The 27,612-nt window shown below is 39.1% G+C and overlaps 1 protein-coding gene across 2 annotated transcripts in view; it reads left to right on the top strand.

The window, feature by feature from the left end:
- Positions 1 to 27,612, top strand: part of znf385b (zinc finger protein 385B) — a 304,135-nt gene that overhangs the window by 43,756 nt on the left and 232,767 nt on the right. For both annotated transcript variants that reach the window (XM_062963052.1, XM_062963059.1), the window contains one exon: positions 12,401 to 12,703. In XM_062963052.1, coding sequence (XP_062819122.1) covers positions 12,403 to 12,703 — 301 coding nt within the window. In that variant the 5' untranslated portion in view covers positions 12,401 to 12,402. The remainder of the gene's footprint in view (positions 1 to 12,400; positions 12,704 to 27,612) is intronic.

Here is a 27,612-nt window from a genome sequence, read left to right as displayed (position 1 = left end):
GGATGTCTTATTTTTCCATAAAGAAGAATTCACATTTATTGTTGAACAAAAAATGAACATTTATTATATACTGTACAGTAGTTGTCATCACAAATCAGCATAACCAGACAAACTCTGAATCCTATCAAGAATTTCTTGTTACTACCATTATTTCCATGTACAACTGGTATGTACTTTTACCAATCCTGCATGCTCTGGTGTTCTGTTTGGCAGGCGCTGGGCATGCTTCCAAACAAAAACTTTACTAGGTCTTACTTTCGGGGGAGGCCTTATATTTAGCAATTCAGAAAAACTTCTACTAGGTCTTATTTTTCGGGGATGTCTTATTTTCGGGGAAACAGGGTATAGCAGGTATTTCAAAGGAAGCCAAGATACTTTGGTTCCAATATAACCCTTGAAAGAAATTCAGATCCTTGTAGGAGGAGCAGTTGTATGCATAATAACCCTAGGTACAATACAAATAACATCACCAGTTGGCACCTGAAAAGCATCAGCAGTCACCTCCTAGCAGTTCAGTATTACTAACCTTTTGGAAGTAATGCCATTTGTTTACAAAAAGATGTAAAGGAGGAGGGAGCAGACAGCACAGATACCTGACATATACTGTGGTGTATTTCTGTTGAAGTATATGACTTCATGAACAAGAATAACAGATGATTGTTTACATGTCACAATGCTTAGTCGGTCTGTGGGTAGAATCATGCTTCCCTCTCCTGCTGAAACACATGGGGGATATTGTCACTGTCAGAATTGCTGTAAGAAAAACACAGCCCTGCTTGTATTTTTGTTAGCACTGTTGGATATGGTATGCAAGGTGTTCTGCATATGCTCTTCACTGTGGTATCCCAGTGGAACTTGCTGCCCAGATGGTTCAGACCATATGTTTCGACAGAATGTAGCTATACTTCATGGGATTATACATAGGCTCTCAGGAAATATGTATAACCTTTTCCCAGAACCAAAACCTGCACAGTAATCCTTCATAGCATTGCAGAATAATTGAATCAATTGCTTATAAGCATGTCAGTGTGTGAGTAGTGGTTATAGCAGAACTTTTCAGACTGTGTGTCTTTACACGTTAGTGACATGTCAGCTGCAGTGTGTAAATGTGTGACGTGAATGTAACAAGAAACTTCTGAATATATGTGAAATAAGGAAGAAATCATATAAATGAAATAACTTGTATCCCCTTATATGTGCCTACATCTCTTTTAAGGGGTTAGTTTAACTTCTGCTTTGCTAGTAAAACTGAATTACCATGTCACAAAATGTGTGTCTCCCAAGAGAGTGTTGGACTCACTTGGGAGATCCAGATTCATGTCTCCATTGCAATATGTAGGATTATCTTGATCCAGATATTCTTTCTCAGTGTTCTTGTGAGGATCAACAAAGGAGAAACAAGTTTGAATGTTGCCCTGAGCTCACTAGAAGAAAAATTGGTGATAGAGCTAAGAGCTTGGAGGATCGCTATTGTTCATGTTAGCTGGGGATGGTAGGATTTGTAGTCCAGCAAATTATAGTGGGGGGGATACCTTTTAGTGCTGCAAATGATACTGCAATATTTCAAGTAGTGCAATACCAATTTTTAATAAGTGCTTTTTGAAGACTTTTTGACCTTGTGCTTCTCACTGTTTCGATTTCTTTGGGTGAAGCTAGAAGGCACCTTGGTAAAAAGAACTACAATATATCAGAACCTGGGCTCCTATTTGAAAAAACAGAAAGGAAGACCTCTGGCAATAGAATTTAGAAGAGCATATTTTGACAAACCCAGAGTGTCATTAAGCAAAGTACCATAGAAAGATTAAGCTATATGAAAAGAACCGTATGAATGCGGCTGGCAGCTTTTGAAAACTATTACGCCAAGAGCATAATCATGAGCTATAGCCGTGCAAAATAGAAGAAAGAGAAGGGTGAGAATAATTGCAAACAGATGTGATTTGGGCAGAGATCTTCTTAATGATCAGAAAATCATAGAAAAAGCAGTGTTAAAAGTAAACCTGTTCACATAGGAGAAGTAAAAGCAAAGGTAGAAAATCAGTTGCAGCTACTGTGAGGTGATGTAAAGTCTCTTGTTAAGAGAAAAAGAAAAGCAATATTGGAGGACACACACAAATAAGAGGAAGGGTCAGAAGTCACGACAAAGGATAATGCACCAATGAAGTATGTGCATTGTAAATTCAAGCCAACATAGGTTTTCTGAGGGTAGCCCAAAGAGTGCTGAAGTTGTCAATTCTGCCCTTCCTACTGTTAATAGGCATAATATTTCCAAGTCTTGGGAATTAAACTGTACTGCTGCAGTCAGCAGCACTAAGAAGACCTCATGTTGAGAACACTGTTTTGTCTTAGGCACCACTGCTCAAGGAGAATAGTAATAAATGGGATGGAGCGAGGATATCAGAGTAAAGCAAAGCTTTGGGGAAAGTAATGATAGCCTTAGGCATACACTCTGTGGAACATCTGAATGAGTTTGCCCTAGCATAAGAGACTGAAAAGGGAAAATATGCTTGTTCATATTTGTCTCTAAGGAATCTATGGCAAACACGTTTAAGGAAAAAGCTGAGGAATGAAGAAACGTGCAGCGAGTTAGTAATTGATAAACACATTGTGGTACAAGCTTTGTGGGCCAGCCCCTACGTGGTAGATACGCAAAATGTTCAGGAATAATTTAAGAATTCATTCAGGAAAAATTTATCCCACCTAAAAGCAATTTTGCCCCCACATTAAAAGTTTACTTCAATCTCTAAATGTCTAGCTTTTCAGTAATTTAAGCTTTCATTTTTGCATTTAGAAATACAGTTTAGGCATCCAAAAAAAGTGATAGGCAAAGTTGTAGCAGGACATAAAACAGCAGATATAAGAGTTCTAGATGTGAATGATTTTTGTTTAGTGCCTTTGTCTCTGCAATGCTAGAAATTTGAAGACTTTGGGGACTGAGAAAATTTCATTGGGGATCCAAAATTCTTATTTATCGGGTCCCTCCTCGCCAAACACGGAAGGTTTCAATTGAGGCCTAGCTCTTCTTGCAAGACGGCACCCCCGGTGAAATGTGCCACAAGCGGGTGCTTACATTGGCCACTACGTTGGGCCGGCACTGCAGAGAAAATGCATTATCCCTTTTAGAGCCTAAAATCTCAGTGGATGCTCAAGAATGTGCCGTTCTACGGTGAAACCCATGTAAATGGAGAAAAGGTGACAAAACTACAGAAGAGATGTATACTTCCCTTAGGATGTCAACCATATCTGTTCACAAGGACATTTAATGTTTCTGAATGAACAACTTCCATAACCTCTGTTTGAAGGATCTGCAGTGGCTGAATAATAATAATAATAATAATAATAATAATAATAATAATAATAATAATAATAACAACAACAACAACAACAACAACAACAACAACAACAACAACTTTATTTCTAGACCGGCCTCTCTCTGCAGAGGGACTCAGGCGGTTAACATACATATAAATGGCAAACATTCAATGCCACAATTTCTTAATGAATATCAAAAGTATAAAATGACAATAACATACACATTATAATAAAAATTCCACATTAGAAAAACAATAAATTTAAACATGACAGTCAGTAAAAACATTATTGCACAGAACAAGAATATACCTGGACCAATTTAAGTGACCAAGTTGCTGTTTGCTGGTGGACCAGGTTTAAATTTTTACTGGGATCTGGTTGCTTTACTTCTTTATAGACTTATTCAGCCCTTGATATCAGATGTCAGGATCCTCCTCATAAGACCACATGCTCCTGAAATCTGCCTAGCACCCCTTCAAACTTGTGGAATAGTTTTCAGTCTGAAATTTACCAACCTGTCCTCTGTTTCATGGTACAATATTGCATTTTAAATTGTGTGTACCATGTTCTGTATATTTTTTATGATTTATTATTGTTGTACTTTGCTTTGAAATCTTCACATACTTCAGCAGAATAGAACCAAGTAAGTCAGTTCTAAAAAATAAATAGATTAACCTAGAAATAGAAATAATGTAAAGAATTTTTGTGCATGAAATGGTGTGTAATTTATTCCTTTGTAGTTTTCAGGAAATGATTGTCATTAAACAACCAAGGAGGTCTTAAAATATGTATATCGTCTTTGAGGACAAAGGATTAAATGCCCCAGCTATATAGTTCTGTGATCAGTGAATGTTTGACCCAAGACCTGTTATGAGTGTGGATGACCAAAGTTGTTGGCCCCTTTATCCTTATGAATTAAACGTTACTTGGTAATAGAGATGGACAGGTACTTAATCTGATTAGCTGTAATGTTATATCATGCCTTCCAGTGACTTATAGCACCGGAGGATCCTTAATGGAAAGAGCTGCTGCTTGAGCATCACATAACTTCTAAGAAGAAATTGCATGGTGGAGATTGATGTTGGCAATGTGTGTGTATGTTAACTGGACTGTCTCTGTATTTTTCAGCAGTCATCAGGTATGTGAGAGATTCTCAACATTTACTTTAGAGTTGCTCACTTGCAGGTGTTGGATCTTCAGGAAAGCATCCCCCACCTCAGATAAAAAACCATTAATTTGAAATCTCAAAAAAGATTGCTTTGGAGATTAGCATCACAGACAGAACTGCTGGTTGGAGTACAGAGAAAGAAAGCACAATAGAGTCTCGCTTATCCAACCTTCACTCATCCAACATTCTGTATTATCCAACACATTCTGCCTCCCGCCTGGATCCACAGCTGTTTCTCTAGGCAGGCAAGGATCCCAGATTTTTAAAAGCCTTCACAGGACTGAACTTTTTACGGATTTAACTTCCAACTATGTTTTTACTTTAAGTTCATTTTATTTGCAGTCAATTTTTTAGTAGTCAATGTTTTTGTAGTCGATGTTGCAATGTTTTGGTGCTAAATGCGTAAATACAGTAATTACTACATAACATTACCATGTATTGAACTGCTTTTTCTGTCCATTTGTTATAAAACATGATGTTTTGGTGCTTAATTTGTAAATTCATAATGTAATTTGACATTTAATAGGCTTTTCCTTAATCCTCCTTATTATCCAACATTTTTGCTTATCCAACGTTCTGCCGGCCTGTTTATGTTGGATAAACAAGACTACTGTAACACTATAACAACATCAGTCAAGTTGCCTGTGAGCAAGCAGCACCAAAGGGGACTTAGAAGACCAGGTCTGGTGAATCAGGGGTTCAACTCTATTTAGAAAAGGAACCGCATTTTCTGTCTGTTACCCTGACACATCAGAATGTCAACAGAATGGAAGTTCTCAGCAATTACCTCCTAATATAGGATACATAAATAACAGGGATATAAGCTCTTTTGGGTTAGCACATGCAAAGCCATTTTTGTTCTTCTTTCACTACATGCATAGAGTGTGTCAGTGGAACTGTGTGAAGGGGAATGAAGACTGGACATAAAAAAGTCACAGACAGAATGTATCTGTGAATTCTCATAATTTACATGATTTTTAATCTGTTTTGTTGATGCATGTTTTAATTGTTTATATGTTCAGACTGTTTTATATTTGGTGGATGTGGGTTTTTTTTTCTGTATCTGCACAGCATTGAATTTTTGTTGAATTTTGCAAGCCGCCATGAATCCCCTCCAGGGTGAGAAAAGCGAAGTAGAAATAAAATAAATATATAAATAAAAAAACTGCAGATGACATGGTAAATATTTCAGCATATTTAATTTACCCTTTTCCACACATAACACTATTAATCATGCATTAAGTAGGCAAACAGCGGCAATCTTTTGACTTGTGCAGCCCCTTCTCCACATATTTCGTTTACTAGTTGATTTAAGATATATTATTAATACTAGGGTTAGCAATCCTGTGCTCCATATTGTGTTTGTGGCTTATAGAGTCACTCCCATAAAAAGACATTGACTTAAAAAAAGAATTGTCACTATTAGATGCCTGAAAGAACAGAGATTCTGATTTCAAAGACGTGTGCCTTGCTCTTCCTCCCCCAGTCCTGTCCAAGAGATTTTTAATTTTTTTTAAAAAAAGTGGATAATTGGTGGAAAGTTCCTAAGGGTCTGAATGTTAGTAGCTGGAGTTTGCCCATCTACTATACAGGTATGATAGTGTGTTTGCTCAGAATATCAGTTCTTATCCACCAGAATAGGACCAAGTAAGTCAGGGTTAAACCTCTTGTTCACTAGGGGCCCTTCCATACAGCCATATAACCCAGAATATCAAGGCAGATAACCCACAATATCTGCTTTGAACTGGGATATCTGAGTCCATACTGCCATATATTTCAGTTCAAAGCAGATAATCTGGGATTTTATTCAGCTGTGTGGAAGGGGTCTAGGTTAGCCTGAACACTTGCTTCGTCAGTGGCTGAATATCATATGTGAACTTTATAGGCAAAGGGTGGAATTTAAATGCAATTATGAATAGCACTGGCTTTCCAATCACTTGTCCTGATTTGCAGTGACCCCAAAGAATCTGGGCATTGTTACCTTTTGAGAGTATTGAGATTTCATTAAAAATATTTTAGTCTTTGTGATCAGGAAATCATTATACAACAATGGCCATATGTACTTATAACTCTCCATACAATGCTTCTTCTAATCCTAATTACAATAAATGATTTAATAACTAGTTAACATCAGTTCTGAACTGGTTCAAATACATTATATGACATACTGACATCAATTTTTTATAATTGCAGTATAATTCTTACAAAATTGAACATATTAAAAAACTAACTCAAAGAGAACTGCATTTTTAAACATTCACAGCTGCCATAGCCTTTCAAGTTGTCAGACACATTTGCCCACTGATAAGACATCGTGACATGCACGGAAAGAACAGAAAATGCAAGTTTAGCTCATTTTGGGTATTTTTATTTTTGGTTCTTCCAGCTAAGAACAGCAAATGTAATAGAATATTAAATTTATAAATCAATGGTGTGGTCAAATTTAGAATACTATGTACAATTCCTGTTACTCCATCTCAAAAGTGATATCATAAATTTGTTAAAGGAATAGATTACAACTAGAAATGTCAAGGGCATGAAGTGTTTTCCATTGTGAAAATGCTGAAGAATCTGGGATAGTGAAACAGTCAAAGGCACTTTGTGGTGTGGAAAGTCACAGATTTGTATTATGGATGAAAACAACAGATTGAACACTACGCTCCACAAACACTCAAAGAAATTTGAGACACCCAAAGACGTTTTCTGTGAATATGCTGAGTGGTAAGAAGAAGAAAAAACAACTCTTCATGCAGTTTGATTCCACACTATACTGTTTTAAAAGTTGCTGTGTACCTTCAGGTCATTTCCGACATGGCTATCCCAAAGTGATCTCATCCTGGGAGTTTCTTGGCAGAATTTGTTCAAAGGGAGTTTACCTTTGCCTTTCTCTAAGGATGATAGAGTATGACATGCCCAAAGGTAATCAGTAGGTTTCTGTGGCCAAATGGGGATTCAGATCCTGGTCTCCCAGGCCCCTTCCACACTGTCATATAATACAGATTTTCAAAGAAAATAATTCACATTACCTGCTTTGAACTGGGTTATACAAGTCTACACTGCCACATAATCCAGTTCAAAGCAGATAATCTGAATTTTATATGGCTGTGTAGAAGGGGCCCCGGTGTCCTAGTAGAGCACTCAAACCACTATACCACACTGGCTCTCATTATTTTAGTACTATTCATAAATTACTTTCTCAGGGTAAATAGGAGACTATGATAAACTAGAGGTCCTGCAAAACCACTTAATTTACTACTGAGTTGAGCTATTTGTGGTCTTGCAGAAGTTGAGATGTCTAGCAATATTTTGATGGACAGTCTCCACCATCCAGTGCCATATTTTCTTATTAATACCTCTCTTCAAGTCAAGTCAGAAAATTTTTTATCCTTGTTAGGGTCACCAGAGGTTAGAGCAGGCATGGGCAAGCTAAGGCCCGAATGTGGCCCCCTGGGTGCTTACCTCAGGCCCTCCTCATTTCCCCTGTCCTTTCGGCATAAGGACATGATGGCCTGCCACATCCTTATATAGAAAGGATGGGGAGGAGGACACACAGCAGCTGAGAGCCCTCTGGAGCACTCTCAGCCACTGCATGTCTTGCCCTCCTCCTGGTATAAGGACAGTGTGAGCAACCCCATCCTTATGCTACAAGGATGTCCCGAGAAAGGTACGTAGCAGCTGAGAGCCCTCCAGATCGCTCTCGGCCATCACTTGTCTCGCCCTCCTACTGACATAATGACAAGAGGACACCCCAAATATCAGGAGAGGAAGATCGGTGTTAGATCCCAGCCAGCCAAGGCACCAAGGCCTGCAGTGATTCAGGACTTGCACTTTGACACAGATATTGCTGAGGGTTATAATGACATTTCACCCTCCACGGAGGGGCCTTTACAGCTGCAGGTGCCCAAAGATATTGGCTCTGGAGACTTACTAATTGGAGAAGATTCTTCTATTCCTCCCTCGCAGATAGAGCCAGATGTGGCTGAGATGCCTGGGAACGGGATTTTTAATTGTAGAGATTTTGTAAATAGAGAAAGAAGTGTAAAACAAGGAATCCGCTGGAGCCAGAAACTGGCAAATAGATGGGATAATGGGTAGCGTTCCCTTGGGAAAGTTTTGGGAGTTTGTACTCCCTAAATTCTGAACAGCCCAGAATCTGTTAAAAGTGTTCTGTTCGGTAGATTTCCTTGTGGTGTCAATGTTGCTTTATTGGAGAGAGGTTTCTCCGTTTCCAGCTCCTGTTTCCAAGCCAAGTATTCCAGTTCCAGTCAGGCCGTGCCGTGCCGCGACTCTCAAGTAGACCTTGACTTTACTTCAGTTGTTATTCCTTATTCCTGTTTCAAGTTTGCCTCAGCATTGACAACTTTGCTGCCTTGATTGCTACGAAGTTTTTCCAGTGGATTGAACTCTGTTTCCTGCCAGCCTTGTTTCCCTGTTTTAACTCATGGAATTTGATTTCTTGGGAGAGCTATCGAGTTCTCATTGTGGATTATAATATCGGACCTTTCCTTTTACCCTTTTGGAACCATCATTGACTTTCTAAAAAGAACTATTCCTTACTCAGACTTTATACCTAATTTCCTTTGGATTTATAATTGCTTTAATAAAGATATAGTGTGTTATATTGGCTCTGGTCTGGTTTTTGAGTGCTCACGCTGCCTTGGGGTGCAACAGTAGGGGAGGAGGGTCAGGGCAATCACCACATGTCTTGTTTTCCTCCTGACATAAGGATAGGGTGAACAGCCTTGTCCTTATGACAGGAAGAGAACCTAGGATGACCTGGGCCTTGCCCCACCTCCTCCTGGTCCCACCCTTTCCCAGGCCCTTCCCTCCCAGGCCCATCCCCTCAGCACATGCCCGGTCGCCCTCTCTCCTGGCCTGGCTCTTTCAGCCGGGCCCACAATGTGGCCCCAAGGCAAAAAAGTTTGCCTATGTCTGGGTTAGAGCATCTTGAGCCCTGAGATTTGAAGACTCGGGATGGCTCCTAGTAATGTTCTGAGATCTTTCATTCCATGGGACAGAGCATAATCCTCTGTTTGCCTATGTCCATGTGCCTAATTGAAAAGGCAGGGGTACACTCCCTTCGCTATGTAGCAGTTGAGGAAACAATTTACTGTAGCTCTTCTGCAGATGAGTGCAAACAGTACTTTGTAGACACTTGCACTTTTTTCTCCAGCTGCAGTTTGATGGTTTCCCCAATGTGCAGCCTCTCCCAGCCACTAAAAGGCCAAGGGTCACATATGTGACCTTTGAAGCAGACTTGCTAACTGTGGCAGAGGTGGCATTGTTCAAGGACTTACTGAACAGCTCTGTGCACACGATTGGAGGGAATCTGGTGCTTTGAGGGCATTTAGGCATCCCTACTCTCAATACCTGCTGTTGTACTTTGTTCACGTTGTCATGTCAGGACTGGCTCTGGAAGTGAAAAGATCCACTAGGCTTTGTACTTGGTCTGCCTACTTTGCATTCCTGCCTATACCAGTTGTCTTCAGCTTATCTGTTTGAACCGTGTGCTGAAAAAAAGCCAGATTCTGTTTACTTACCTCCTTACTATACTGCTTCTCTCCAAATACAGAACTCAACATGGCTTAGAATATAAATTAAAACAAAATACTGCCTAAACGCAATCAATTTTTAGAGCAAAGAACAACTGTATAAAGAAGCGATCACCATTAAAATCAAGCACTAAATTAAAAAAAGTTTCTAAAGTTTTTAAATATTTAACAGAAGGTACAGAAACTCAATTAAAATCAACTTCTGCAACTACTATTTAATGTCCAAAGCCTACCACAATAAAAATGACTTTTCCTGCTGGCAGATGAGAGCAGAGAAGTGGCCAGCCTATCCTACCTTGGAAATTTCACAGCCTGGAAGCTGCCATAGAGAAAGAAGTCTCTGATGTTTTCACCAAATGTTCCTGTGAGGACAGTAAAATCCTGTCTTTTAAGATTTCAGAATTTAGTCCATAGGGGGAGATTATGGCATTTCATATAGTCTGGACCCAGACCATATAGGCCTTTATGAGTCTTAGAGTACTTCAATTTAATAGGACAAATACAGAGGACAAAGCAATGTGGGATGGATATGATTGGGAATATGGGAAAATAAAGGCTGTTATTTTTCTGCATAAGAACTAATATCTAGGATGGTACTGCAGCATAGAAATCAATTCCAGTAGGCTCTTGTGGATATAATTAATATCAAAGGCTAAAAATAAGTGCAAAGTAGTCATTATAATAATTTTATTTAATGACAGAAAAGTGCTAAAGATCAAGTGGTATGTGAAAAGTTAATTTTTCCTTTCAACAACCTCTGTTTAGTTAGGAGGGGAATCTATTCTAATTTTAAACGAGAACAAATGAATATTTTGAACATTTTGGCAAATTCATTTTGCTCTTTAAATGTTATGTCACTTGCTTTTTTCCATTGTGGCTTCATTTCTGATTGTCAGGGGTTTACCTATCAATAGGCAGCTACTTCAGGCAGTGCATATGTGATGTCACAATAGACAACCAGCATAATGTGCCTACCTGTAATACAGCCAGCTGTCATTTAACAATATGATAAAAAATATTCAGTATCTTCCTCAGGTGCACTTCCTTCATTTATTCCTAAATATGATTTTACTTGTTTTGCTTTTTTTTTTTTTTTGGAATAAATTGAATTAAATTGAGAATTGCATTAAAATAACACAACTTTTCAATAATCATAGTAAATAATACTTGGAGGGCTTTCGGAATAATAGTTGTATATATGCAGCTCAAAAATATTAGTTACTATGAAAAATGCTATAGTCGTATGCTCTGGGGATACAGCTTTAAAAAACTAATTCTCTTAATAAGCAGCGGAGTGGTAGAACATTTCACTGAATATATTGTTGAATTATCTTTGGGCTAGTCCTTTTGTGTTCTTTACTATGCTGTCTATTCCTTTGTTCACTCTGTAAAAAGTTGGGCCATCAGTTTTGAGATAGTATTTTGAGTAGTATTTTCCCACCTGGATAGCAGGAGTGGAACATCTAGACTGGAATATGCACAAGTCAAGAGAGAGATTATTTTTCTGAAAATGAAACTCTCCCCCTGGTGCTGCTTCTTCAGTCAAATAAGAACCCATTCATACTTCACACCCTCCAACATTATACAGATTGGAATCATGTGACCAAGAAATACCAGGCAAACGTTATTATAGTCAGCCCTCCAATTTGCTGTGGTTAGGGACATAGACCCTCATGAAAGTGAAAAACCGTGAATAAAGAAATAGCTTTTTTTTTTTTACCTTGGGAGAACACATCTCTAGACATTTCTGTGTCTTACAGCATGACTCCATGGTTGACTTTCACTAGAAGCTGACTACAGAATTACATTGGATGACCTAAAAAGTTTAGAGATGTGTTCTTTCTAGATATGTCTATGCTTTTTTTAAGCTCTTATGCCCCTAACTCCAGTGGATGTGGAGGACTGACTGTAGAAAGAGGACAAAACTTCTATCAATTCTCTTTGATATATTGCTGATTATCTTAGGCAGCTCCCCACAAAATAAAAAGGAAAGCAAAAAACAGTAATAAATTGGAAAATGCATGTGAAAGTCTGTGATTTCGGGAGTGGATGGAGACAATTCTTTCTGTAAATTCTGTGACACAGTTATGAGGATTGTTGAGTACAAGAGATGTGTGCTCTCAGTTTTTTTAACCATTAAATTGTGGTCTGTGTCACAGCTATATATTTCTGCATGAACAGCAGCTTCTGCAAAACTGGGCAATACTGCTTGTACTATTTTTGTATTTTATGATTTGTTGAATTGCATCTTTTGATGCACGTAAAGTAATAGGTGCATGAAGGAGAATGCTGACTTCAATGCACTTGTTTATTTGGTTTTTGACCTCAGTATACTTTTCTGAGTCACCCCTTTTGCTTTTTTGTTTTATAGGTATGAAGCACCCCGTGAGTTCTGACCACATCTTTAGAGATGGAATTATGAATCCAGCAATATTTTTGCGGAGCCTTGAAGAAAAAGGACTGAGGCATGATAGGCCAGACCATCAATCAAGTAAAGAGAAAAAGAAGATATTATTTTCTTTTTGTGATGTGTGCAATATCCAGTTGAATTCAGCAGCTCAAGCTCAGGTTCATTACAATGGAAAGTCTCACCTGAAAAGAATAAAGCAGCTGAATAATGGGAAGCTACCCACAAACACAGCCACTGGCACTTTGTTTGCAAGCAACAGCACAGGTATATCTTTAAATGTACCTTTTTTGTGGGTAAATTTTAATGGGGTGGGGAAGAGTGGGAGGAAGAGATTCTAGGTCTGATATCACTAGGCCTGATAAGGCCAGTAACATTTTGATTGGTCTCAGTAGAGAAAGGTAATATGTTTTCTGTCTTGTGTTGCACCATCCCATCAAATCTCTTGACCTATGGGAACTTAGTATGAGTTGCAAAAGTAAATGGCACTACTAATATTACCCTTGTAGGACAATTGCACACTCTCCTCCCCCATCCCTCCTAGCTCAAAATTTTATTAATCCTTCTTCCAGTGGAGCAAAAAAGGTAGCATTTAAATAGAGACCAAGGCCTTGGGTCCTGTGAGTTTTCTATAACTGCTGATACCATGGAAAGTTCACATTTTATGTTTCAGTTCCATTATAATGACCCTGTCCTGGTAAGCATGAGGCTTAGGAATAACCTAAGTGTCTCTTCACCTCCATTTTCCCCCTCTTGTTCATTACTTCACCAAAGCTTTGCTTGTTTCTTAAACCATGGTTCAAACCATCAGTGACATACTACCTGGGAAACTGTGGCTGGGGTGCTTTCTACAAATTAAGAAATCAGACCAAGAACTGATTTGTAGATAAACTTTAAACCACAGTTTCCCAGTTTGGACTTTACTGAGAAATGGTCATAGAAACTGGTACAAGCTGGACATACAAGGGAAGGGATAAAGAAGAGTATGCACAGATGAGTGACTTATAAACAGTCCCCTACACTATGATGGAGATCACTACAATCACAATGGTCTTATGGGTCAGATATCCAAATTTTCCTCCCTCAGGTTTTTTGAGAATGCAATAGTTCATTATGGATACCTCCCTCTCCACGCACACACAGATAGTACTGGAAATTACGTAATTCCTTAGGCTGCTGAAATGATGTAATCTGCATAAAATTCTGTCTACCCTGTTTCCCCTAAAATAAGACATCCCCAAAAAATAAGACCTAGTAGAGGTTTTGCTGAATTGCTAAATATAAGGCCTCCCCCGAAAGTAAGACCTAGCAAAGTTTTTGTTTGGAAGCATGCCCGGTGCCCACCAAACAAAACACCATAGCATGCAGGATTGGTAAATGTACATACCAGTTGTATATGGAAATAATGGTAGTAACAAGAAATTCTTGACAGAAGTCACAGTTTGTCTGGTTTGGTTATGTTGGTTTGTATAGAATAAATGTTCATTTTTTTGTTCAACAATAAATGTGAATTCTTCTTCATGGAAAAATAAGACATCTCCTAAAAATAAGACCTAGCGCATCTTTGGGATTAAAAAATAATATAAGACACTGTCTTATTTTCGGGGAAACACGGTAGGAACTGGAGTTATTTCATTCAAGGGCTTTCTTCTCATCATTCCATTCTAACTATTACTCAGGAAGGAAACTGCCAGGTACTGTCTTTAGGGCCTGTCACATTGTTTCTAGATCACCTTCAGGTGAAAGGATTTCATCATAATGTCTTGTTTTTTGAACAGATTGGAAAATATTACATTTATGACAACTGGGACAGTTACATGGACATGTGTGTAAGCTTCTTTAGGAGCCTACTCTAACCTTTCTTGAGGCAATATTTTATGCGTTTGGATCTTTTCAAATATAATTTCAAATATGGTACTGAATATTTAAGTTGAGTGTCAAAGCTTAAGGCCAGTTTTACATTTTTATGAAACCAGACAGGTGGCACTGGAATGTTGATCACACAAAAGCATTTCTGTGATAAATTTAATTCCTTTTTTTCTTGATTTCCCATGAACCATTTTCATCTGCATGTTATAACATTCTCACATTTCATCTATGGCTCTGACTCTTCATTAACCTCTTTTATTAACTCTCTTAATTTTTTCATATACTCTTTCCCTCTGTCTCTGGTACTTCACACTTTTTCTGTGTCCACTCTTTCCCCTGTCACAACGACAAAGATGACGACGACTACTACTACTAGTTCTCTTCTTTCTGTTTCTCCTCCTCTTCCTCCCCTCCTCTTCTTCTTCCTCCACCTGTTTCCTCCTCTTCCTTCTCTTCTTTGTCTACTACGATTTCTCCCTCTCTCTCTTCCTCCTCTTCTTTCTCTTCTTCTGTTTTTTTCTTCTTGAGTTTGTCAGTAACAGAACACAGGGATTTAATTCTACACTTCAAGAGAGATACAGGTGGTGTCTACCCGGCTGTAATCAGCTGGAAAAACGGATGGCAAGCCATCCATGCACCTCTGAATCTAGAAAGAAGAACGACATAGCTGCAAAAGTGATGCAGACATTTTTCCATCACTTTCTTGACTTAAAGCAGTCTCCCAAATGCATGAGTGTAGCAAAAATAAGTATCGTTTGAATGGCCAGAATCATATGGTTAAATTTGTATTCTAGTCTCACAACTATATTGATGATTTAGTTTAGGTGTTAAAAAAGGTAAAGATTTCCCCCTGACATTAAGTCTAGTCATGTCCGACTCTGGGGGGTGGTGCTCATCTCTGTTTCTAAGCCGAAGAGCCGTCATTGTCCGTAGATGCCTCCTAGGTCATGTGGCCAGCATGACGTCATAGAGTGCCGGTACCTATTGATCTATTTACATGTGCATGTTTTCTAATTGCTAGGTTGGCAGAAGCTGGGGCTAACAGCTGGAGCTCCCCAGATTTGAACCGCCGACATTTCAGTTAGCTCAGCAGCTCAGCAGTTTAATCCGCTGCACCATTGGGGTTATAGGAATAGAGATGTTATTTGCTAGGTTGGTTTTTATCTTATTGTTTGTTTTTGTGAATATTGTGGCATAATCAGAAGATAGGCTACACAACTGATTTTATTTAAATGTCAGTCTCTTTAAGGCTCATTGAGGCCTTGTCTATATTCACTGCTTTATTCAGGGTCAGTCTGGAGCATTATGCTACGGACAGGTCCAGGATCGACTGTGATGGTGGCCACATTCACTGGGACAAATGCTAACCAGGCAGAGACCACATTGTACCCACCAGGTTATTCCCTTATCTTCCATGTTGCTAACGCTGCTCCTTGTTGGCCATTGGGCTCCCTGCGAGCATTTGGGTATGCAGTCGTATCTGCTGAGGTCAGAATGGAGTACCCATATAATCAGTAAGGAGGTGATGGGTGGCTTCTCTTTCTTCTTGTTGATCACGTGGATGCCCCATTCTGATCTCAGCAGACATGGCCAGGAAGGAGTGGTGGTGGCGACATGCGGACAACCCATGTCCTTCCTTGCACTGATCAGTACAGGTAAAGGGAAGTGGTAGTAGTTTGCACATGGACAGTGGATTAAGCCAAATGGAATCAGATCCAGCTGTTCAAGTTATTGCAAAAGGCCAAGGATACTCAAGAGTCCCCTACAAACGCCAAAGTGTACACAACTTTGCTTAGTTTAGGCATGGGCAAACCGTGGCCCTCCAGGTGTATTGGACTTCAACTCCCAGAAATCCCAGCCAACTTACCTGGTTTAGAGGGAAGTTGGGCTAAGTGCTGAAAATTCCAGGTACTTCAGGAAGTTACCATGTGTCATCAAGCCTGCTAGCTCTGAGTGGAATATGTTTTCTTTTCTTTCTTTCTTTTTGCTTCATGTAGACACGGCTCGAGTTAGGCTCAAACTGAAGTTTCTACCTTCCTGAAGTTATGCATGTGTCCTTAGAGAAACCTGCCTCAGGTCTTGAAATTGAATGCTTTAACAATCTAAATTACAAACAATCTGATAATTCCTGGTGTACTCATAAATATATTACATAAATATTACAAATCTATTTTTTCCAAGTTATTGCTGTTTCATCTTTGGCTGTTTATATATATAAAAAATAAAAGTGGCTTTCTTCACTTTATAAAGATGCGAAATGTGCTTGGATCTTATTTTCTTTTTAGACATAAGCTTTTAGGGGTCACCTTTTATAAAAGTAATATCCATCATCCTTTCTTATACCAAGACAGATGGAAAAGTATGTCTCTGCTTAAGCAATGCTATCTAGAGGAGACAGAGTTAGCTGCTTTTGAACAGCTTCTGCTGGTACAGCAAAGTATTAATGAACTGACAGACTGAAAATCTCCCTAGGAAGGAGCTTATTTGTTTTCATAGATATGAAGGATTTGCCCTTTTAAACTTTGGAGGTTTAATTCTGTTTGCAGTTTTATCATGTAAAACCTTGATACTTGTTAAAAACTTCTTCTTTCCTATCCTCCTTTTGAATGGCTTGTACTGAGAGATAGAAAAATTATTGTTCCAAAATCATACCTGTGGTAAAATCAAGGTATATTGAAAAGAGAATAAAATTGGAATAGATGTACAGAAGTATGAAAATCAGACTGTTTTCAAATACATCCACCAAAAAAATATGTCTTGAAACTTTTCTGGAAGGCATTGAGGACTTGCAGACTTGTATTTATTTATTTATTTATTTATTAAACTTGTATACCACTACTCCCAGTTTGGCTCGGAGCGGTTTACAGAAATAGATTAAAACAATACACTTGGCTTTAAAATAACAATAAAAACAATAAAAACAACAATAAAAGCAACAATAAAAACAGACATAGCCCCGAGTTTTTCACTCATTGAAAGCTTGTCGGAAGAGCAAGGTTTTGACCAGCAAGGAATTTTCATGCCTTGGAGGTATTTTATTATTAAACAATTAGGTATTTATTTCCTTTATTTCCTATACTTCTGAAACAAGAAATAAGTTGTTGACAAGTGCAGTTAACATAATGTTGTGGTAATATATTCCTGATCTATTCATTCCTATTAACATTCTGGCAGCCATAAAAGGCTTCCCTGAATACAGGATGTGAATCCCCAGTTCTAACTACAATTTTAATCATGTTTTAAGGGATGTCCTTGTTAATTTCAACTGATATTAATGTTGGTGCTGTTGAAGGGCAATGTGCCCCAGTGTATCAAATGCCTCCTGTTGCTACATACTATTATGTCAGCTTCAGCTTGTGGCAACTATGAAAAAGAGAGCTCCAAGAGACCCTATTATAAATTACCCCGCTCAGATCTTGTAAACCCAAGGCTGTGTCTTCTTTTATTGAATCAGAACATTAACAATATAGGCAATCCCCAAGTTACGAACAAGATAGGTTCTGTCAGTTTGTTCTTATGGAGAAATTTGAACGTAAGACGGAACAAGTACATTTTTAAAGTGTAACTTCAGCTCTCTCTGTGTGTGTATGTGTGTTGTGTGTGTGTGTGTGTGTACACACACACACACATGCATGCAAGCTTGGATAGCATAGGGAAGGTTAATTTTGCTGTCTGTGCCCCTGTTCGGAAGACCTGTCCTTGTGATAATTGGACTTGGAGGCACACGGTGGCAACAAGTATTAGTAAGTTATGTCATTTCATGATGTATCCAAAGTATAATAGCCTCAATTTAATCATTGTGGTTTTAATTGAGAGTTCAGACTTGATTTACTCTCTTCCTTTTGGCAGTCCCTGATAGCCATCAGATGCTCCTCCACCACCACCTTCCAGATGATTTGGGGCTTTGGGATTTTATTTCTTGCTTGTTTGGTGTGTGTGTGTGTGTGTTTTGTCATCTTTCTTCATTGTCCAGCTTTCGCAGCAATACATACTATGTCATTGATGGGAAATACTTGCTTTGGTATTTCATGAAATTTAATTATACTGTATTTAGGCATGTCAGTGATACAAATGTTGCAGGCAGTGGCTTTCCAGAGATGCTCTACAGATATAGGAGAGTTCTTCACTGCAGCAGAATCTTCCCCCTACACACACACTCACACTCACACTCACACTCACTCACATATATCTGAGCTGGTGTTTGCTGTCAGATGCTGTAGGAAGAAATGTGTATGTGTAGTCCTTCAAGTTGCCTGTTGATTTATGATGACACCATAACTTTCATAGGGTTTTCTTAGGCTAGTAATACTCAGGCAGTTTTGCCAATTCCCTCCTCTGAAATAAAGTCTACATAACCCCTGGTATTCATTGGCTGTCTCCCATCCACGCACTAACAAGGGCTGACCCTGTTTAGTTTCCAGAGTCAGCCAGGCCTCTTCAACCTGCGGCACTCCAGGAGTTTGTGTCTCCAACTTCCAGAAGCCCCTATTGCCAGTTTGTTCAATGGTCAGGAATTCTGGGAACTGAAATCCAAAACACCTGGAGGGCCACTGGTTGATGAGGCCTATTTTATGGTATTTAGACCTCATTGTCAGCCTGTTCCCCTCAAATAAATTTCATCTAAGGATATTATTTTGCCTCTTGGCCACTGTTCTTATTTTGATTGTGAGTTGCCCTTTGGAACACTACTTGGTGTTTAATTATACATGCTTTAAAAACTCTTTTAACTTGAATTAAAAGAATAATACTTTTCTACCTATTAGATTTGCAGGGATTATTATGGTGATGATACAGGTGATATTTAAAATTCTGTATTATTTAGCAGGAGGATCTCAGGGTTGTTTTTAAACTCTAGAACAGACACATACACTAATCTCTTTTGACACATTAATAATTGTGTTTAAAATGATCTTGTTTGGTTTAACACATACATATTTTGGATATTTAAAGTAAATGTTTGTTTATTCACTACTGATATGTTAAAATACATTTGTTTTTGTTTATGTACAGTAGGGCTGAGGAACATGTGAATTGGAGGGAGATGAGATTAATGAGAGGAAATGGATGGATGGACCTCTGATCCCTACTGGGGATTCCCATCCTTTTGAGTTGCCCTCTTGTTAGCAGCCATGGGTCTTGGTTATGTTATCAAAAAATTACCCCCCTCCCAAAGTATAAATTAAACAGAAGTTCCAAAACCAGAAAATGAATTTTATTATATATATTTTACATTATTTCAAATTTTGCAATGTCAAAACATCACCTTCCACAGTAGACTTCATTTCCAACAGTCCGGTTGGAAACTACAAATTCTGGAAGGGATTAGTTAACCTTTTACCAAAGTAATCCCCAAAGGGAAATAAAGAGGGAATATATACCCACAAAATCCAGAACAATGAGCCTCCCCAAAATTCCCTAACAAAAGGAGTTTCTCTCCATGTTTCAAAACTATGCATCTCTAGTTTCTCTTCAACTACCATTTCTAATATACACATGGTTATAACCCTTTTGAGACCCTTTGTATTAAAAATAAATATGCTGCGCTGGAGTGGGTAAGCATATTTGTATAGATGCAGTCCAGCACATTTGGGGAAGTTTTAAATAAAATATCCTGCTTATGTACAGATGCTCCTCGGGGCTGCCCACCTACTGTGAAAGAGAATCCTGGCCGGAAGACCCAAATCCTGTGAACAGAAACTTCAGTCTCCTTAGGGAATCCGGAAATGAGATGCTGCCAGACTCCAACAACATACAGATAAAATCTGTATGTTTTTCATCGAACTAATCATATCTGCATAACAGCCCTATTGTGTTCTGAGGCTCACCCTTTGTACAAACCAAATTTGGTCAATAATCCCAGCATTGACTGTTACATGCATATGTTTGTCTGCACACTCTCCTTCTGGGTGGGCCTTCCCAAATGACATTAGCTCCAAACCTACCAATGCTAACTGTTTATTTTTCCCACTCCATCCACCTCTGACATCACAAGGATTCCCCAGCCAATAAGAACTCAGATTAAAGCTAGGCTAGTTTCTGACCAATCGGGAGGGTGTGGGAACTTTGAATGGCTGTCAAAGGGGATAAATGGCCTTGCACTGTATTTGATGGTTAGGTGTGATCTTTTTGAACATATACTTTGTATCAGACATCCTTTCAAGCCTGAAAGTAATAAACTTCTGTTCCTGTTGCCTTCAAACCCAGTTTACATGTTGATCTGGTTGGTAAAGTAGAGTAGTGTACTGGGCACCAGATCCTAAACACGCTCCTTGGTGGATAGCTGAATTTCGACTTCACTTCTGTCTAGTTTGGATTTTCAGTCTTGCCCCCTTCTTCTCAGTTCATCTGAGATACAACTGTTGGGGGAAATCCTCGACTGATCATGAAGAGAACCAATCTTCTTAGACCATGCATTGCAACACATGTGCAGGCATTGCTTTTCTCACATGGACCATTCAGCTGGTGCTGTTGCTGCATAGCAGGATCTATTTTGAGTGAGCACTCAGCAGGTGCCAGGCAGAGTAGTGACTGAGTGTTGACAGAGTGTTGGAGAAGAAAATACAGCCAGTCTATCTCCTCCTAGATCCCTGGCAGAAGTACACCACAAAACCTGTCTGCACAGATGGCCATACAACAAGGTCTGGAGTAATTATAGTAATGATGGCATTCTCTTCCTGGTTTGAAAGTGTCTGTTCCTGTGTCATTGTGTACTTGTTGCACCCCAGAAACTTCATTTTTCTGGCACAAACTTCATTAAACAGGTGAAGATGAAGTTCCTCTTCCTAGGACAAAGGTTTTGCCTTCTACTCAAGTGTCACCTTCTTTTTAGGAATTAACCAATCAGGAACAAGCATCTAAAACCGAGGAACAACCCCAGATTAAAAAAATCAAGTGATTTCAGATTGCAGGGACATACAGACATGCGAAGATCCAGATATTTGGCTAAAAACCGTGATATTCCCACATCTGGATATCTTGCTTTTTTGCCTTTTGTAGCTATTGCTTCTGGGTTTACAGGGAACGGCATCTGGCCACCCTCCTGTTTTCTGTGGAAGCTCCTGAGATAAAGGTACTGTCTGCCTGGTCCTAAGAGCTCTGTGGCCATTCGGCAACAGGGATGGCAAGATGATATTCCAGCATGGCTGGACTATGTCATCTTTGCCCTGCTGCTGCTATGAGTCAGGGAATGTGTGGTTGCTTCAAGAGCCCAACAAGAGCATTACTGGTCCGGACTGGCCACAGATTAAGCAGCTACTGTAAATATACCCCTAGAAGCATCTAGAAAGTAATCTCCTTTTTTCGGCATCCTAACCCTCTGAACTGTCAGTGGGTAGTTTAAGAAAAGGTCTTAGGCTTTCGTATGCAACACTTGTAAAGTTACATCTAGCCTGCAGGATTCCAGCCTTTTCTGAACTTTGTTTGCTGAAGACAGTACAGATAAAGGAAAAAATAAAGTGCGTTAAAGCACTGAGCTGGAGACCAAAAGATCCCAGGTTCAAACTCCGGGAGCAGCGTGAGCGGCTGCTGTAAGCTCCAGCTCCTGCCAACCTAGCAGTTCGAAAACATGCCAATGTGAGTAGATCAATAGGTACCGCTCTGGCAGGAAGGGAACGGCGCTCCATGCAGTCATACTGGCCACATGACCTTGGAGGTGTCTACGGACAACGCCGGCTCTTCAGCTTAGAAATGGAGATGAGCACCAACCCCCAGAGTCAGACATGACTGGACTTAACCTTTACCTTTAAAAACAAACACAACAGAAATTATACTAATAAGGAAAGCAATGATAAGAAAGAAGAGAAAGGGAATGAATATAAGTGAAAATATGAGTGTTAAAAAGAGAAAGACTAAAGTAGAGTGTACAGTTGAAGTCACACTGAATTTTAAAGGATATCAGGTAATGTGTCTGTAAAATGTAATACGGTTTCTAGCTTTTGTTCCTATTGTGATATTTGTAAAAGACTTACATGATATGTACGAATATCCTGAAGTAGTCTTGTACTATCACAAATACATTATTATCACCAGAGAAAATAGTGAATCCTATAATTATTTTCTGTGTGCATTTTGCTGGATTCAATGTAGCAACAACAAGTGTCCACAAGATGGTGCTGTGAGCATTCACACAGTCGTAGTTACAGACACTTAACCTTCTAGTTCCTCCTGGCATCATTCAGCTCATCTGGGGAATATGTCTCTCTTTTCCACTCGTAATGACTATTGGGCAAGAGAGAGGTAATCATTCTACATATGGCCCAGCTTTATGAGTCAAATGCCTCTCTCCTCGCCCCTGTTTACATCCTTCTGCCACTGGCATTGCTAGGATATTTATTTTCGGATGTAAGGAAGAGAGGAATTCACATGTTTTCCCAAGCTATTTATTATACAAAAACAAATTCTGACATTTGTCACTTATCTATTCCTTTTTGAGCACCAAATCTGATGCAGTAGTTTGCAAAACTGAGGCATCACTTTGAAATATGCAAGCACATGCAGAATGCAATTTACTACAAGAAATACCCAAGAGGCATAGACTGGAATTAAGTGTGAGGCTTCCAGAAATGCAAATAACATTAAAGTGAAGGAGAATAAGACTGCTTCAGGGTGTGCAGTTCTTTTTAACTGCCAGCAAGCATTGTCTAGCTGTCATTGTTAGCCACTTGTAAAAATTTGTGAATGAGGTAGGATGAATTTTACAGCCAGAGTCTTCCAAAAGCCCCCTAAAAATATCACCAGCCCATTAAATATAGGTAATTTTATAGAAATACTTTAACTAGATTAGGAAGCATGAGTTGCCTTTGCAATTTAACAAAATTGAATTAATAGTTTTTCTGCAGATATTGATATTGAGTGAAACAATACAAAGTGGAAAGCCCACAGTCCTTTAAATCCAGTTTTCACTTTTTTTTTGTCCAGATGTGGTTGTTTGCCCCCAAGTGTGCAATGTTGTTGTTGTTGTTGTTTCACATTATTATGCCACAAAACTGCACGGATAATTATGTTTTGCAGAATGGGGCTGGAATATCCTAGAAAAGGGTGCTGTTGGTTCTTCACACATATGACGCAATATCCAACATGAGGGCATTGCCAATCAGGGCTTGGGGGAGGGGGGAGAGGAGGCGGAGGCACAACTGTTGCTACATTTGTGATCAGACAGGGATAGAGAAAGAGACTCCGTGTTGTGCCAGGTTCAGTTTTCACTGCAGGGTGGGTAGTATTATAGGCAGGCATCATTCTGGAGAGAAAGAGAAGAAAGGAGACTAGCTTGCCATGTTTTAGCTTCTTTAGCTGAGGCTGACTCAAGTCCACACTGGAGAAAGAAGATAAAAGCTTTGCATGCTGTAGGCTAGGCAGGCACTGGCCTGGCTTTGCACTGCTTGCTTGCTTTGCTTATCCTTTTTTTGGGGTGGGTGGACACCTTTAGCCTTATGACTGTTTTATCTTTTTGCTGCATTTCAGAAAATCTTTGAGGACTACTGGACTGCTGAATACACTGCTGATCTATTGGCAGCCAACAACCACCACACAACAAGTTGTTTCAGTCAGGCACAAGCCCTTTTTGCAACATTTTCTAATGCTACTGCTGTGCTACCTGTGTGCATTGAGCCAAAAACCACTCCAAACAGCCATAGCAGCTAGAAACGATTCAATTTTTTAAAATATATATATATAAATTCCCCGAAAATCAGGAGATGTGTTAATCTTTCTGAAACTTTGGGGGGGGGGGTGATGCCCTGGTTATATTATGTATTTGTAGAGAAATTAAAGGACATAGCTCTTCTACTTTGTTTCTTTAAAAAAGATTTTTGTAAATCAACAAAAAATAGATAAGTGAAATGTTTTGAAACTTTGCAGGGGTGGGGGTAACAGTGGTAAATATGTTCTATGACTGTAGCAAGTTTACCCCAATAGCTCTAGAAATAAGTGAGAATAGAGCCCCGGAAGCCCCCCCCCCCCAATGCAATTGCTTAACAAAAATATTAACGAATAATTTGTTAGGTAAAGGTAAAGGTTTTTCCCTGATGTCAAGTCCAGTCATGTCTGACTCTGGGGGTTGGTGCTCATCTCCATTTCTAGGCCGAAGAGCTGGCATTATCTGTAGACACCTCCAAGGTCATGTGGACGGCATGACTGCATGGAGTGCCGTTACCTTCCCGCCGGAGCGGTACCTATTGATCTACTCACATTGGCATGCTTTCGAACTGCTAGGTTGGCAGAAGCTGGAGCTAACAGCAGGCACTCACTCTGCTCCCGGGGTTTGAACCTGGGACCTTTCGGTCTGCAAATTCAGCACCTCAGTGCTTTAACACACTTTGCCACCGAAGTTATTATTTCATTATAATAATGAAGTGGACACTTAACGATATTTTAGAAACACTTTAAAAACAATTCGCCGGTTCCCCCTAATTTTCTAATGAGTATTTAAACATTTTTTTCATCAGTCTCACAGGTGTACTACCTAGTTATATGATTTTGTATTTGCTTTGGAAAATGCTACATTTAGCCCTTAAAGGCAGATGTACCCAACAAAGATTGTCCAACACCCAAAGAAGATCCCATCTCTTCAGAAATGAAAAGAGTATAACCAGCTCTCCATATTCCCAATGCTGCCTCCACCATCCACGGCTTAAAAAATATTCAAGACAAAATTCCAACACGCAAACTTTGATTTTGCCATTTTATAAAAGAGACATCCTGTTACTATAGCAGTACATATAGTAGAACAAAAGCATCCACAAAGTTTGGTATCCACAGTAGTGCTTGGAAACCTCAGCAGATACTGGCCTATTGTACTCTGTGCTTTGTAGAGTTTTTTTTTTAAAAAGGTGGTTGAATTGTTTCATGCAAGCAAGTAAGCAAACAAACCAATTGGACAATACATTTTTAAGAATCAAGCAAATTGTGACACTGTTCACATTCTCCAGAACTTTTAGTCTGGGAGCATGATGGGCAATTTCACAATGTTTTCCCCTGCCCTGGACTGTTTTATGCCATTAGAGTGGGCTTTCCGTCAAAAAGAAGTGACTCTCCCTGACTTTCCCAGACCCCAACATAGCATTTGGATGTTTTGTGGCAGTTCGCTCGATTCGAATAAAGTTATTGTGCCACTGCAGATTTGGAAGTGATTTGGTTGCCTCTTTGTCTATTTTCATAGCTCAGCACAACTTCTTTTGGGCAAACAATTTAAAACTGCTGCTTCTGATCAGTCAAAAGGTATATCGGGGAGAGGGGTTCAGCCTGTACTGCATGTACTGAAGATGGTGGTTGAATTTAGCCATACTACTGGACTCAACTATTGAACCAGGTTTTGGTGACAACAGGATTACTGTATGGAGGTGCATGAGCTGTATCCTTTCTCTGAGAAGTCAGATCTGCCCGAAGTGATACATGCCTTGCTTACGTCCCACATGGATTACTATAACGCCCTCTACCTGACTGCCTTTAAAGGTGTCCAGAAATGTCAGTCAACTCAAAGAGTTGTTAACTTGTACTGTCTACAGGGAGTGCTCATTTCCCTTCTTGCAACAGCTTCATTGGCTACTAGTCTGCTTCTGGGCATAGTTCAGAATGCTAGCTATTACCTACAAAGCCCTATACAGCACAGGTCCATGGTCTCTAAAGGGTCATATCTCTTTATGTGAGCCTGCTCATGTTTTGAGATTAGACTAATGTCCTTCCTATCTTTTGTAAGTTCAAAAAAGTAAATGAGCTATCCAAGATGCTGAATTCCATCCCCAGAACAGGATTCAGTACCTTGGATAGCATATCTGAAGTCCAGACTAAAACTGAATGCATATTCACAGATCCCACAGACATGGAAGCCACCAGCTGATATTGGATGGGATCCTTTGGCATGAGCAAATGTAATGTATTAGTAACATTGAAAAACATATATCTATAATGAAGAAATACTAACTCTGCTGCAAATTCTTATTTTTCAAAAAAAAATTCCCCGTGCCATTTTATTAAAGGACTTTTTTTCTCTTCCTTATTCATGGAGATCCATTATAGACTATTTTGAGTTTCAGAACCATGGTAAAACCATTGTTAAGTCAACATTGTGCAGTTATTGCTGATCTAGTGGTTTTATATTTTCTAAATGTATGAGATCACCATTGCTTTGAAGTTAGGATTTCACCCTGTCACCCCAAAACCCAACAGTTTTTCCCCTTCAAGGTTCATATATTTGTATATCATCAGAGTGATTTTTTTCTCTTTAAGAAATGTGAAATACTACCGTAGTGATAATCAGCATTCTCCAGCAATTTTGAAGTAAATGCTAAGGCACTTATTTTATTTCATGTTTTATTTATCAGAACAGCTACTAATTGTGCTATGCTACTATAGTTACATGCACCTACAAAATCTGTGTTTCTGATGTTAGATGATTAAAATGGTTCATTTACATAATTATCATTTGTAATGGATTTAAAAGTTTAGGTTAGATCTTTAAAACAGATGTACTGCAAACAACTTAGAACTGTATACAATAATTTGAATTTTTTTTTTGAAATAGTCTTTCTCTAGCATGCTACAGACCCCCCCCCCCCCCATGGTATTAGCTACATCTGTTTCTTGATTAATGAAAGTACTATCATACTTGTTCTAAATGTAGAAATTCTTTATTAGGCATCCTGAATATTTTTCACTTGTCAGGTCTCCACCAAAGAAAACGGATTTCCCCCCTATATATTTTGTAACTTGCTCTCTCCAGATGCTGAACTGATAGCTGTTAAGTCCCAGGACATGAATGTTTCTTGTTTATTGCTATTGCTTAGTTAAACAGCTGGAAAGTGTTATTCCCCCCAAAAATACCTAATTGTAAATTACTGTAACTCTGAAGTATAACAAAATGAAAACACTTGTTTTCAGGAATGTGAGAATCAGATCATTATCAGTAAGGACCAATACAGATGTTCAGCAGATGTGCCTTTTGTGTATACAGTGAAGATTCTGTGTCATGGTGAAAGCTGTTTGTATGCATCTTGCCTTTACATTTCACGATAATTCCAAAAAGGCATAGGTAGAGACAGAATTCATAGCACATCCTTTAGCTGCAGAATGAATTTCGCTTTCTTTGCAATGCCATCATGCACAATGTTGTGGTGTGCCTTCAAGTTATTTCCAACTTTTGACTACTCTAAGGCAAACCTATCACAGGAGCTTCTGAGGCTAAAAGTTTGTGACTTGCCCAAGGTCACCCAGAGGGTTTTATGGTAAAGCGAGGATTCAGACCATGTTCTCCAGAGTCATAGTCCAATGCGCAAACCACTACCTCTCTCCATACCAGTAATTTGAAGACTGGT

The sequence above is a fragment of the Anolis carolinensis genome, chromosome 1 (assembly GCF_035594765.1).
Source record: "Anolis carolinensis isolate JA03-04 chromosome 1, rAnoCar3.1.pri, whole genome shotgun sequence".
Lineage (NCBI taxonomy): Eukaryota > Metazoa > Chordata > Lepidosauria > Squamata > Dactyloidae > Anolis > Anolis carolinensis.
Note: the sequence above shows the minus strand (reverse complement) of the source record. Positions and strands in the feature narration are given on the sequence as shown.